At 41.2% G+C, this 14,856-nt stretch overlaps 1 protein-coding gene across 1 annotated transcript in view; it reads right to left on the bottom strand.

Annotated features, from left to right (window-relative positions):
* Nucleotides 1-667: 667 nt before the first annotated feature.
* Nucleotides 668-14,856, bottom strand: part of LOC116715523 (potassium voltage-gated channel subfamily H member 8-like) — a 34,362-nt gene continuing 20,173 nt past the window's right edge. The window contains exons 11-15 of the mRNA XM_032555958.1: nt 12,875-13,089; nt 6,443-6,717; nt 4,080-4,189; nt 3,932-3,984; nt 668-3,461 (exon numbers count right to left, since the gene is read on the bottom strand). Coding sequence (XP_032411849.1) covers nt 2,829-3,461; nt 3,932-3,984; nt 4,080-4,189; nt 6,443-6,717; nt 12,875-13,089 — 1,286 coding nt within the window. The 3' untranslated portion in view covers nt 668-2,828. The remainder of the gene's footprint in view (nt 3,462-3,931; nt 3,985-4,079; nt 4,190-6,442; nt 6,718-12,874; nt 13,090-14,856) is intronic.

Raw genomic sequence — 14,856 nt, 5'->3', positions numbered from 1 at the left:
GCAAGCACTTAAAACAATCAGAAAAGTCAACTTCCAGTACTAATTTGCTCATTTTTATATCTTTATAACTGTAATGCTCCTCTACAAAATTGACATTAAACATTAAAAGTCAAGTAATAACAAATTTTGACTTTTTCTTTTATTTTGTGTGTGTGCTCTACTGGCAGCACACTAAGGACATGTGGGTCTGGTTGCATTATGGTGTCAGAGTAAATCATTTTGGCTATTCCTCCAGTTGACTTACATCACATGTTGTTGAAGCAATTTTTAAGTAAAAAATGCATTAGAGATAAGGAAATAGCATTGTATATACAGAGGAGGGAATTGTTGTGTACCTAAATTTTCAAAGTTGGTCCTGATACTAAGAAAAATACTTGATAATCAATAGCATTTTCAATACCATAGGGTTATTTTCCAAAAACAAAAATGCAATGCTAGAAAAATATAATCAATAGGGCTGCAAAATAATGTTATTATCTTAATTAGTGCCAGAGGTGGGAGGCAAGTCAGCAACCACATAGATAAAAAAGAAAATTATGAAACAAATTTATATTTGTATTTATTGTATTACAGTTAAAAATAGGCATATAGGGTTAATATCTCAGATGGAAGTATGCATCTTGATTACAGTAGTACAATTAATTGGAAAATAGCTTCGTTTTTTGGGGGCTGAAGACGTTGAAGAAACTTTCTGCAGTGCTGTATGTAGCTGATGAATGGAACGTTTGGTGGCAGGAAAAACTATGGGACAAAAGCGTACAGTGGCAACAGGGATGGCAGATTAGAAGCATCTTACTTGAGGTTAAGGTGAAAAAGGCTCAGACGATTGCTCTTTTCAGATTTCATTTCACCTAAAAGATGTATGTCCCAGAGCCCGGATAAACACTGGACAGGTACAGGGTCCAAGTTGGATGGGGACCGGTGTGAAGTTTTCATAATCAGTGGTGATGGATCAGTGCATTGATCCACTACAGTTTATCATTCCACACATACAGAAGCAAATACACACAGACTGTACCATATTATTATTTAAATAACTATGGGAAAAACAGCAAGACACAAAAAACTAAATGTGCAATAAAATCCATCTGTTATAACCTCAAATATTTTTTTTTGACTCAAAAATAGAGACATTTCCTGTTTGCTGATACAGCTCTAACAAAAATAGTTATCATTTCTTCCCTAACAAATGTTCATCCAGCAGGAAACCTAAACAAGGACCCCAGACTGCAGTAGCGTTAAGTGGCCACCATAGATGGTAGAAATAGAAATGCTGCCTCACTGTGGTGACTCCGTGGTAACGACGTTGAACCAATGAGAGTGCTGCGTTTCCATACTTGGATTCATAACATGCCAAAACTGTACCTTCTGAATTTATTTATTTATTAAAAATGTCATCATATTCTTATATTTCCAGAACAAACTTTATTAAGTTTAAACAGAAATTATATAAATATGTGTTGCAGCATATTTTGATTGATAAAAGTGGGTTGTTTCCCATGATTGTTCCCCTTACCTGACATAATTTAAAGCAGTCCAACTGTTATTTTGTTCTGCTCTTTTTTTTTAATGTAAGCATAAATTTAAACAGGAAAATCATTGTTAGAGGCGTCTGTTGATGTTACGGTTTAGTCAGACAGCTGACAGGTTGATTTTTTTTTTTCCTTCCCACTGCATGAGAAAGACAACAGAGAACCTCTTTTTGTTTGAAATTGTGCAAAATCATCAAAGAGTGTGAGGTTTCCAGTGGTTGAACTTCTTTTTTTTTTTTTTTTGTGGAGTAATTCCTCATCTTCTCTCCGGGGCGGGGGGAACAGGAGCAGCAGTGGAACCATGGAGTCATATTTTGGATCTGGTTCCCATGACAAAGCACTTGTCTCAATTACAGAGGGCTCAGATGGCATAAAAGAGGCCAAAATGAGACTTTACATAAACACATGCGAATATACATCAAAGGCGACCACAAACAACAATCCTTGTGTGACCCTGCATCTAAAAAAAAAAAAAAAACTTCAGTTTGAAGGATTAAATATCTGATTAGAATACGGCAGTATTTCAATGCATAGTTGTGTAAGTGTGTAACACTTAACATGCAAATCTTGATATTTGCCTCTTAAGTCCTGCAAGTCCTTACCAGATTTATGAGTTTTTATTTGAAAACTTTATTTTCTTCTGGCTAAGCCACTGGCACATCGAGAATATAAATAATTTTGGTAGTTCGAATTAAATTAAGACAAAACAAAAGTCTAATGTGACTCAATTTGTCATGGGAATAAGGAACAAAATAGTTTTTTTTCCTATTCAGTGTATTTAAACTGCTGGTTTCAACTTTTTTGAAGCCTTTTATCGCTTCAACCATCTGGGGATTTTTAAAACAATAACAAAAAAAATCTAAACTCAAACTTAAGCACCTAATTCTGGTTTTAAATGCAGTTCACATGATATTCTTCTTGCTGCAAGGCAACAGTGTTACCAACTGAGCCACCAGGCAGTCGTAGTTACACCACTCCGGACGGAAATAGTTAAAATAAATCATTAAAAGCCCAAAGCTAACAAAGAGGAGCATCTGTAAAGTTAATAATTCAAACCTGAGGATTTACTTTCTCCAATTCCCAGAATTCCCTTAATTTGTTTCTAAAATCACTGAAGTGCCAAACCCATGAAGTAAAACTGCTTAGCAAGTTTATTATCAGATTTCATACAGAGTGCTCATGAGAACAGCTTAAAAACATCATATTTACACTGTAACATGGCAAACTTCAGGCAGACTGTTCATCATGCAGTAAGTCGTGTCGCCTCCGTCGGTTCAGATCTGATTTAAAGTCCCGTCACACTGACGGCCGTCCCTCATCGACGAAGCTGAGCTGCACATCATGCAGGTTCAGTATGGGCATCTGGGAGTTTGTTGTTGCCATGCTGGAGGTTTGGAAAAAGGGCTGGATGTGTGAGTGGGATGCTGCTGGGAGGGTCAGGGTCTGCAGCTTGGTGCCTGGTTCTGATAAATCTACCAGGAGGGGAGTGGTGACCAATGGGAGGGAGGGGATAGAGGTCGAAAGGCAGGGGTGCGACACAGCGGCGTGCTCATGAGGGGAGCTGTTGAGCGAAGGGGGAGCTGAGCGATGAGAAAGCGGGGGAGCGGGGTGGATCTGCTGGGAGGTAGGGGGAGGGGAGATGGTTAGGGAGCAACGGAGGGGATCAAACTGCCCCTGAAATTCGGCTCCCATGTCCAGCCGGGGTGAGTGGAGGTCAGCTTCGTTTCGTCTGTCCGGCGGATCCGCTGGAGCCTGTTGGGTTAAAACTGTGGGGCCTGGCGAGCAGCAGCGAGGGGACACGCTGGGGGGCGGAGTCACAGTGCAGGGCATCAGCAGCGTGGACGAGTTGTGGAAGAGAGGCTTTAGGAGGCGGGTCATTTCCTGCAGCTCCTGACTCACAGCTGTTACCTGGCGTGAAAGGATGCACATCTGGGGAAAGAGATGAGAGATGGAGGAGAAACACTGCAAGTTGTTGAGCATTTGTGCAAATCACTGGGCAATTAATGAGGTCAGACAGCAACCGTATGATGTTTTATTAGGATTTCTTTCCAATTTGCATGGCAAAAAACACAAAATATTACCAAATATTTGGTGTAGTTTCTAGTAAAAATACCTTTGTTCACTTGAAATAAGACAATAAATTAATACAGCATTTTGTATTTACTCAGATTATCTTAGTCTGATTTTATAATGAGTCTGACATCGGAAACATTTAAAGGATAGAAATGGACCTCTATCACATATTCATCCCCCAGGAAAACACAAACCTGCTCATTAAAAGTTCCTGGACACTTGAATGAACTAAAAATACATAAAGTAAATAACACCTATGCTCCTTTCTGCAAAAATGTATCAAGAAAGTGTACTATTCGCATTTTTAGATGGGGGAGCAAATTTACCTCATGTTTTAGCTTTTCAATAGTCTCCATGGTGTCCCCTCCGTCCTGGGCCCCTGGGTACACATAACAGTCCGTTGAAACAGGAAGCTGTTAAACGTAGATCGACTTATTTGTTGCTTTTTGTGGTAATTTTTGTGCAAACTGTCACCTGGGGTGGCTAAATCAGGGCTGGGGAGAAAACTCTGCGTCGCACTGGGAGAAAAGTCAAACCTCTGAGCCGAGCTGGTGTGGTTTTCAGTCTCAATCCCATCCACAAACCTGAAGATTCACAGCAAAAAAGATCTGGAGTCATCTCAATCAGTGAGCGAGAATCTAGCTTGATTTAAATAACTATGATGCAGTAAGAAAGACGTTCCACATGGGGGCAGCAGATCATTTAAAACAACGGCACACTGCATTTGACTAGAATCGAAATGTACCTTATTAATGCAAAAAAGACCCTTAGTCTCCACAGCAGACAGAAAACAAAAAAAAAACAAAACACTAATTAGATTTAGCACCAGACTTGATAGAGAGTAGAGGGTCGTCATTAGTGCTGTAGAGATGCTGTAATAATAAACCAATCCCACAGAGTTCTATTAAAGTTCTAATTAGAGATGTAATTGAGGCACAGCCAGAGACTATCAGCAAACATTTCAATTAAAATTTTTACTCTCGACTTGATTCATGATTTAATCCACTGCCTCTCCTCATGGCGGACTCAAAACAGCTTCTCCTCAGGGCTGCGAAAGCGACGTCCGTCCCTCTGGGAGCAGGAATAGCCTCAGTCAATTTATGCTAATGAGACAGTTTGCAGAAAAAAGGTGGCAGTGCTAATGGTAGCACTGTTATTGTCTGTGTAGGAATTTCCAACCAAAACATGGTTGCAAAACATGGGTGATTTCTGATAAGCAGCATTTATAGTTGTGCCTAAAATTATTTAATCCCCTACACAGAATTAATCTAAAAAGTAGGCGTTTTGCAAATAAGATGCAGTTTCAGGAGCAATAAATGGTTTTATTGGCCCCATCATCGGTTTTTGGGTTAAACACCTCAAATACCTGGACTGCTCATAGGAATATTTTGTTGCATGTTAAATATCTGGTGATATAATTCTCTAAAACATTCAGAGAAGAGGTCACAAACTGGATAAAGTCACTGAATCTTCCTAGAAATATAGTAGGAAGCATTTCTTGCTAAGAACAGTAGTTACAACTGGATTTGGCAGAGAGAGGAAGTTAACTTCCACCTGCAGATTTTTCAGGAATCACTTGGTTACAAACTCCTGACTGACTGTTAAAGACTTGTATCAAGATCTGAACATACACAGGACAGGACATACCTAAGCTTGAAGGATTTCATGCTTGAATTCCAAGCTGTACACCACTGTTGACCCAAAAAGCACAAGAAAACTCGCCTCCACTTTGCTTGCAACTACATCAATAAACCAAAAAAGGTTTTGAGATCGGAATAAAAACTGAAACTTGTCAGTTTTAAGATGAAGCTTATGCTGAAAAGAACATTGTGTCCATTTGGAGGCATGGTGGTGGCTCAGTGATGATGGGTCTACTCTGGTTCCACTGATACTAGAAACCATGCAGCCTTCCAAATGAAGTTGATAAGCTAATGAAGATACTTCTTGTCTGTGATGTGGCTGAAACTGATGGTGGAGGTGCAAAAACCTCAAATTTTTAATAACTTCCCACTCACTTTAATCACCTGGGTGGATTTGCTTCAACTTAGTTTCCTCTACCAGAGGACTGTGAGTTTGAGGATTTTGCTCTTTCTTAGCTGTTCCTTGGACTCTGATCTAATGGTTAGACCATAGTCTTACCATTAGACATGGATTCCATATAGGTAAAAAATTTTCCAGATGACATCCAGGTCATGGCCATAAAAGTATATTGCACGGACGATACCTGTGGTATCGTTCCTGCATCCTGATGTGGTCTGAGAGAGCGGTGCCAGTTTGGAGTCCAGGTTACAGTAAACAAAAAGCCACTGAGACTTGTCAAGTCTTTACAAAAGAAGAAACACTTCAGGATCCTGAAAACATTGTAGCCTTGCAACCTGCCTCTGTTTTTTTAAAATCTCAATGCCAGAGACTTCCTGCACCTGCCTAAAAATACATCATTACAAGGAGAGCTTTTCTGAGACGTTGTCCAGCTGTCAAAAGATGGAAGGTCAGAGGTCGTGCTCAGCGACAGCAGATGATGGACTGTTGGAGAGAAGCAGCACACACCTGCATGACAATTACCAGCCAGACTTCCATATATCTACAGACCTGAAGAGTGTGTCTGAGTGGCCTAGATTCACAATCCGTCTTCTGGGGTTTATGAATGGGTTTACTTCCATGCTAGACAGAGATGCGACTGTAAAACGGTAAGATATATGCAAAGGTACCCATTCTTTGCATTTTTAAAACATACAATGAAAACATTCGTTAAAGAATTTCTATAGGACTGAATCCTACTAACCCAGATCAATGCCGGGGTGAAGTTCAACAGAGATGGAAGTTAATTGGCTCCTTACCGAGGGCTGAGGTCCGGCTGCAGGCAGCTGAAGCTCACCACGGGGATCTGCAGGCTGGAGGGTCGAGCCGGCTCACTTATCGGCCTGAAAGGTCGCGGTGGCAGCAGCGGGGAACGCAGCGGGGAGCGCAGAGGAGAGCGCAGACCTCGGCCCAACCTCCCCAAGGAAGAGATCTTAGGCAGAGGAGAGTGTTCCCCCTCAGACCCGGACCCTTCCTCATCCTCCTTGATGGAGGGGAGTTTCTTCACAAGGCCTCCGTTGCTCTCATAGTCTGCCTGGATGAAGGAAATCACAAATTGGAGAGACATTCTTGACCTCTGTTCTAAAACTGATTCTCATATTCTTAACAACTTACAAGCTAACGGCTGCTGTTCGACAACCTCTTTTACTTACAGTTATGATAAAACAAGAGTAATGACCAACTATAATATAAAGACATCCAAAAACACTGCATGTAATACATATAATACAATGTTTAATTGTGTCCCTTACTTAGAAGATAAACCTTTTGGTACCGTTGCCTCTACTACATCATTTCCACGAGTGCTATTTTGTGGTCTGGCCAATTCAGAAGAGCATATCCACCACCTGTTGGACTTTTACTGAACAGGCCAGCTTAAACCCAAATACCTAACTTTTGTGACAACTTTGGTGCCCTTGTTGTTGCTGTTTTCTTGTTTAGATAGAGCTACAACAAGATGTATTGCAGTTATTACATTTGTTTACTCTTTGTTTGCCCTTTTCATAGAAAGTACTCATGCTACGAAGAAGTGTGGGGAAGAGACACCAGCTGCAAGTTTTTTAAAAACTCTGCCAGATCGGAGACAACATTAAACTGTAAGTTTTTCTGAGTTTAAACTAAACATTTTGGGTTCTTTGTCCTAGTTGAGATTACCAAGTTTCAAGTATTATTCATCTTGGCCATGTTGTGTGAATTGCTACTTTCTCTCACACATTTAAGAAATATGCCTAATTTCTCTTACTATAATCACTTACAAAAACCTGCATACTAAATGTTCCTATAATGTTGCACATACTCAACGGTCTCTTTATTGGGTACACATAGTGTTATGTTTTTTTATTCATTATTTGTTCCTTAACAGTAATGATCTCATATTTTTGAAACCTCTCATGCCTCTCACTACGGTTGCTGTCATTTCCCTTTTTAGTCAGGAGGGGGTGCAGCTGAGTCACTAAAAGTAAAAGTGAAAGGGAACGAACGCCATTCACAAGAGCCGCATTTGTGCTGATGTCCATTCAGCTTAACAGAGAGCACAGCAAAGAAGCATCTCCATTCAAAATCAAGCAGGCATGGAAATCGTTTGAGTTCTTAAGATGAAAAATGTGAAGGGCCTCGTTTAGTTTGTAAATCCCAACAAGTTGCATTAAAGCAGACCTGCAGTCATTGTTGCTACATGCAGGCATGTTATTTTTTGGGGGGGATTCTGCACATTTTCTCTCAAAGCTGATTAAAACACAGCTTTCATTCTTCCCTTCACTCTTTATCCATCTCCCTCTGTCACCCGTCTCACACCCTCTGTTTGCCGTCTTCTCCATCCAGTTCTTGGCTCACATGCCCGACTGGTATTTATAGATCACAGAGGTTTAATTTTAGCAGAGGTTTGCCTGTGGAGGAGCAGTGGAGGGGTGAGGGGGGCGGAGTGAGTGGAGAAGGGACTGTTTAGAATCAAGTGTCTGTTTATGTGAGAGCAGCACGTGCCGCCTCAAAAAGCAGCGTGCCAACACAATAATGCGTGTTTTCAGATGTAAACGCGTGCATTCTGCGAGGGTAATCATGCATGGTGACATGCAGGCACCATGCATGCTTTTTGCGAGCTGAAATATGGCCAGGAGCAGTTTCGGATTCCACACTGAGGATGAACTTTCCATCTTTGTGCAAGGACAAATCTGCCGGGCTTCGCTATGTAGGTCTATGAAACTGTAATGTGGGATTCTCTGCACAGTCACATCGTGGCCGCTGCAGTGCCATGATGTTAATAATTTAATCTCAAGGTGAAGCATGGCTTGAGGTAAGAGTAAGGGGTGAGGTTAAGCCTTCAGGAGAAGAGTCTAATAGATCTAGACGCGGTGAAGACACGGCTGTGACTCTGTGTGGTGGCACGTGAATGCAAATATCAGCGAGTTTCTTCCTCTTTTCCTCCCCTGCCACTTCCCTTCATTCCTGATGTTCTATCGTCTTGTCTCCATCTGGTTGGTGCTCTATTTTTATCCAGTTAGGGATGACCCTGTCCCTCCCCCACCCATCTGACGGCGCTATTTTTAGTCTCTCACCGCGGTCGATTGAGGATGCGCCACTGAATTCCCTGCACGTGCATAGATATGTTGCATGTAATATGCTTACTCCTATGCAGGCAATTTCCCCTTTTTCTAATTTTTTTTTTCACCCAGATTTGCAGAAGTTCATCACTGTTTTCAACATAGTCATATTTGCTCTTTATCAAATGAGACGCTGTGCAGTCGCGGTTTTGTTGTAATACTTTAAATAAATCACAAAACAAAGATTTTTAATGCAGCGGGGCTTCATATAGCACAGCCTGAATAAAATTAGAGGACTGACAGGACTCTCTAGCAGACATGAAGCTGAAGTCAGGAGATCAGCTCAGCTGGCATAAAGACGGGCAATGAGTGGAAGGAGCATCAGGGCAGAAAAGAGTTGGGTGAATAATCTCCACCTGGCTGCTGGTTGTGGCTCCAGCTTGGTTTGCACGCTTCTAAGTTCATGTTCTCGGTTTATATTCATTAAAATTGTGGTCACAATGTTTATTATTTATATTATTGCCACACATAAAGGTGTATCTAAAATTTGCTTTATTTTGTTAAAGTCCTGTAAGTATGTGTCTCAAGTATGATGTGTCATTGCTTGTATTGCTTAACCTTCTTGGGGTGGAAGTTCAATACTTTGCACACAGTCTATTAACATCCCCCAAATGGACAAAGAATTGTTTGCTATTTTAATCAGAAAAAAGCAACGTCAGCCCCTATAAGCACTTAGCATGCAGAAAACTTCATACTTCAGGTTTCTTGTATTGGATCCTTGCTTTCTGAGCGTTGCTTTGTTCTGGCTGGCAGTGTTTCAGAATAAGAGCTGCTCCCGTTGATGTGCAGTTTTTTTTTTCTTTTTAATTAAAGCCATCTCCTGCTCTCCACCTGCTTACCTCCTGGCTGAGGGCCGAAATTTGGCTCCACAACACCAAACCTGCAGGTGCAACTGTGAAATTAAACAGCGTCGTCTGTAAACAAAATAAAACCATTTGAAAAATGGGCTTCTTACTATGTTAAAATAGTAGCTGCCAATACCTTACATAACATTTCTGTAAGTTTATGCATTGTACTGTATAACTTTCTTTTTCAGTGAATCGTTTTCAGCAGTTTGGAAGTGGTTATCCACCTTCTTCTACCGCAGATTTTCCTTCCACTCAACTTCCCGTTAACATCTCTAGACCCAGCACTCTGTCAGCCTCTGTAATATCAAGGTCTGTGTGCCAGGAATCCATATCAAATTAGTTTCACTGAAGCAAAATCACTTCTTAGTGATATTTCCATTTATTGAGAATGCACCTGCACTTCTGAGGTGAAAAAATAAACCTCAGAACACGCTGCGGTGATATTTTAATTCTTAAGCTAAGGGTGCACATTTCCCTCTTTCTTCTTTCTTGATGCTTCCCTGGAATCACTGCTCTAATTAACATGTTTACTCACAGAGAAAATGTGACCTAGCTGTTTCCAACAGAAGCTATTCATTCATGTGTGGACTACAGCTGAGATCCGACGCTAGATTCCCAGCATCTGAATCCGCAGCTCGTGTCTGTCATCTGTTGGCGGCCTCTCAAGCAGAAACCGTGGATTCCTCTGCTCACCCCCCACACACACACAGACCAGATGGCTAATCCTTCTCAACTGCAAAGGCATTGTGTAAAGAAAAAAATTTAAAATTGGAGGAAGAGGAGTTTGTAGATTAGAGAAGTCTAAGATAGAGAGGGTGCTGTGAGCGGTCATGCAGGAGGTAGAAAAATAAACCCTGATCAAACATCTCCAGTTGGGCAAAAGTGGGAGCCGGATGTTAGATGTAAAGAGTGGAGAGCCGTGAATTGCCACTAGTAGTTAGAAAATCAGTTTCTCTTTCACAAATAAAACGTGGAACACCTTCCCCGGCCAACCAAAATTACTCCAGGGAGCGCATCAGCATTTGATCCAGGAGGTCACAGATGAACCCTGAACCCTGCAGACCTCACTCGACCCCTGACTAAAGACATATAAGCTATAAATTTGCGACCTTAATCTAAAGCACACTTGGATTATGCAAAAATGAAGGTTTTGGAGCACCTTTAAAAATGTTTGGACTCTTCCACTGAAGAAGGCACATTAAACTGCCACTCGTGTGTATTTTCTGAATTTGTGCTCTACTTTCATCCCTCCATACCTTACATATTTATGCTTTAGGTCTGTACTCAGTGATCGCTTGACAAAGAAGTCAGATTCCTAATTTTTGAACCCGATATGGCCAGTAAAGCAGATCCTAATTGTGAAATCCATTTGAGACAATTAGCATGACCTTAAATAAGCTGTTCATGCTTGAAAATTGTCCTTATTTAATTTACTCAACTTAAACATTTAAGTGTGACACCAAAAAAAAAAAAAAGAAAAGAAAAAACAAGAGAAATCTGTGAAGGTGCAAATCATTTCTCGATTTAAGGCGCAATCAACAATCAGCTAACAAAAACCAAAAACAAACAAAAAAAGCATTAAGAGTAATTTGGATCACTGTAATTTAGCTGGTGGAAACACTATGCATTTGCTGATTAAAATGAAAGGAGGCTATTAAAAGCTCTTGATAGCAGCAGGTGGATAAGCGATACCCAGAAAGAGCAAATGAAATGGTAACCGGAAAGTCGGTTGTCTTCGCAGTTCCAGACAAATCTTCTGACGTTTCAGCATCTGAGGAGAACACAAGAGAGCATGCCGAACGAGGAGAAAGCTGCTCAGCAGAGGTGGAACATGCTGAGGGGATTTTGTGCTCCGTCTGGCTGAGGATGGCTTTCCTCCTGCGTTTCTTAGGAGACGAGTGCAAGTTTAAGCTTGAGGACTCTGCGTTTCGTCAAGTCAAGTTTATTTGTGTAGAACATTTCAGCAGCAAGGCGGTGCAAAGTGCTTTCCATAATCAGAACATCACAGTCACCCATTATGAAACAAGCAGGAGACATTACATTTTGTCAGATGTGTTAGGGCCCCTTGAGGTTCTCCACGTTCTAAAGACCACAAACGCCAATGTACTTTATTGGGACTCTTCTCATTCTGGTTCTATTTGTTGAAAATTATTAATGTGTAATGTTGAAGAGAAAGGAAACATGTTTTTCAATGTTTTTACAAATAAAAAACAATTTTTTATTTTTTCTCCTAGTCTTTTGAGGGAATGTCTCCACCAGCTCTATAAAATAGCGGCGAACTCAGTAAGCTTGGCTCTTGCGACAAATTGTGAATTGGATTTAGATCTGGACTTTGACTGGGCCGTTCCAGTACATATGCTTTGATCCAAACCATTCCATTCATCTTACACTGAGGTGTAAGATGAACCTACACCTCAGTCTCAGGTTTTCTTCCATGTTTGCCCATCAACTTAACCAGTTCTTCTTTCTATGCTGAATGCTATCCCCACAGCATGATGCTGCTTGCACCGTGTTTCGCCACAGAGCACTTTCCATTTAGGCCAAAAAGGTTGCTTTTGGTCTCATCAGTCCAGAGAACCTTTTCATCTGTTTTTCTTCAAGCTTGTGACAAAGCACTTCTTTTTGCTTGCCACTCTTCATTGTTCCAGCGAAAACTTGAAGCGTCAGACTGAGAGCCGGCCAGAAAGTAGCAGCAGCTTTGAGAGAGTCTTTGAAACTTTCAATCAAAACTTAAGAAGGATTACGGGAAGGTCTCCCCTATTGGAAGCAAGATGTAGAGATATGAGTAATGGCTTGTGCACAGAACAGTCCTGCACACTGTGTGGTATGTTGTGATTCATTTTTCAATCTCTAACCCAGCGATTTGACCTCAAGCCTTTCTAGGAGCCAAAGTCGTCCTTATCTCGAACCTTACCTCAACCTAAAACTTCTCATTTCTGAGTTTAATTAGAAACGCGGCCCTTGTTTGTTGACATCAGTGGATTCATATTTTTACTTAAGAGCTCAGTGACTATTGCCTCCCTTGTGCTGCACCCCTAACCAATCAAAATGCTGGAAATCACCTCCACCGGGTAAAACGCAGAGCAGTCCTAACTCACCATGAACCACACATGCATACAAGTCATAGAAAACTTGCTATATTTTTAAAAATCTTTTAAAATATGTCTTGATACTGCCGTCCTTGCCAACAAAACCAACATTTTTATTTATTTATTTATTTTTTGCTGACAGCGACTTGCGGCTGTACCTCGGTGCTGTGTCCCTCTCGCAGGTTGTACGTCAGGTCGTGCTGGATCTCGGTGATGAACTTTTGGGCGTAGTCGGGGTAGAGGCAGAGCACCTCGCGGAGCCCTTTGAGGCTGATGTACTGCAGGTCGCAGTAGGTGAGGGCCTTCACGCAGGCATTGGTCTTAATCACCTCCTCCTGGGTGAGGCAGTCGGAGCCGATCAGGTCACCCCGACCTTAGAGGGAAAGACACAGGTACTTGAAGGCGAGCGTGAAAAAAAAAACTGTCTGAGAAAATCTTTTCTTTTTTCCCAGTGAAGTTGTGTCTCGTAACATGGCTTCTAACACTCGGTGTGTTGTGGTTTTTAAAGCATGCACGGCATGGAAGGATCGGTATTAAGAATACAACAATGATACAAATAAATATTGAATTATTAATACCTTCTAAAGTTTTTCTCCGTTTGCCACCTTAAAGCCACAAATTTTAATGCATATTATCTGAATCTTGTAAAGAGGAAGGATCATTTCAGCACTGAACAGAATAAATGCCATATCATACGTGGACAACCTGAAATACGAGCAAATCTGTATGCGCAATAATTTGGTTCTGTAAGTGTTCACAACCTTGAACTAATATCACGCCGAATAACTTTTTGATTCAGTTTTGGCATTTGCCGCTCTTTCTCCGGAGTCTGTCAGAATCCCACATTTTCACTTGGAAGTATTTGCACACTTTGCTGTTAGAAAGGATGTGCAAGTCCTTAGATTATGAGACCATCCTTTCTCCAGATATTTTAATTCTCCCTTAACTTTCCCTCTCTTAAAGATTGGTGTTCAACTGTGAAGATGAAAAAAAATCAAATCTCTCTTCATCTTCCTTGCACACACCAGAGGCTTTTAGGTAAAAAAAAACTGATTGGTGCTGTTGAGTTGTATTTGCAGGGGTTAGGAACAAGAACCAAAATAACTAAAATACGCAAACACTTTAGAAACCTTGTGTCAAAGTCTTGTCATGATTCCATGATGGCCAAATTTGTTCAAAACACAAGTAGTGGCTGTTCTGTTGTAAGTATTCATGTTTGTTCAGTATTGTTCTCTGACAAACCTGAGATAACATTTCAAACAACTTTTTACTCATTAGGTGACTTCCAAGAGACGTGCCAGGTTTTTATTTGTACAAAACTTTCAAAGCCACGACTGATTGTGTTCTCTCTTCTGTGCGGAGCGAAGCGTTGGAAAGCAAAGTGGCCCAGTGTTACTCGTTGTTGCTTCTGCCTCCTTGCTTTGCGCACCGTTTCCACCTGCGCCGCAAAGCCGAAGTGGCACTGCCAAAGCCGCTCAGTGCTCACGTGGTTATGTAAGGGAGAACAACAACAAGGAAGAAGAATAGCACATGCATTTCCTAATTCTCCTTTTGCACAGGAGAGAGTGTCGTGTGTGGGTGTGTGTGTGTGTTTGTGTTTCTGGGAAAACACACGAGGAGGAGGGAGCAGAAAGAGCTCAGTGCTGTTTTAATATCCACATGCCGGCGCACGAGCATCAAACTAATGAGCACGGCGTCTATCCTCTGTGGGCAGCGCTCATTTTATTATTTACAGCAGTTAGGCCTTTGGTTTAAAAAGCTGCGTTGGTAATTTTTGGTCGGCGCTCTGTATGAGGCTGAACTGTTTCCAGGACTGTTTGGGATTCTGTTTGTGCTTCTGTATTCTGTTTTATCCTTGTTCTGTGGACGGGAAGGAGTGTCAGCGTTCACGTTGCGGGACATGACCCTGGAGAGGCTCTTTTATCTGGAGGAGTAATACTGACACACGTCTGAGGCTTTTCAACAAAGGGGGAAGTGTTTAGCTTTTTTTTCCACTCATTATTTTCTTTGGTTATGAATTTTTTTTGGTCTTTTTTTTATCCTATTGAATTACAGGTTGCACTTGTGCTACCAGTTTCTTCACTTTTTGCTTTTTTTGGTCATGTTTTAGGTCAGCAAACAAATTTTTAAGATTGAACTT

This window comes from Xiphophorus hellerii, chromosome 24 (genome assembly GCF_003331165.1).
Source record: "Xiphophorus hellerii strain 12219 chromosome 24, Xiphophorus_hellerii-4.1, whole genome shotgun sequence".
NCBI lineage: Eukaryota > Metazoa > Chordata > Actinopteri > Cyprinodontiformes > Poeciliidae > Xiphophorus > Xiphophorus hellerii.
This window is presented reverse-complemented; position numbering and strand designations above follow the sequence as displayed.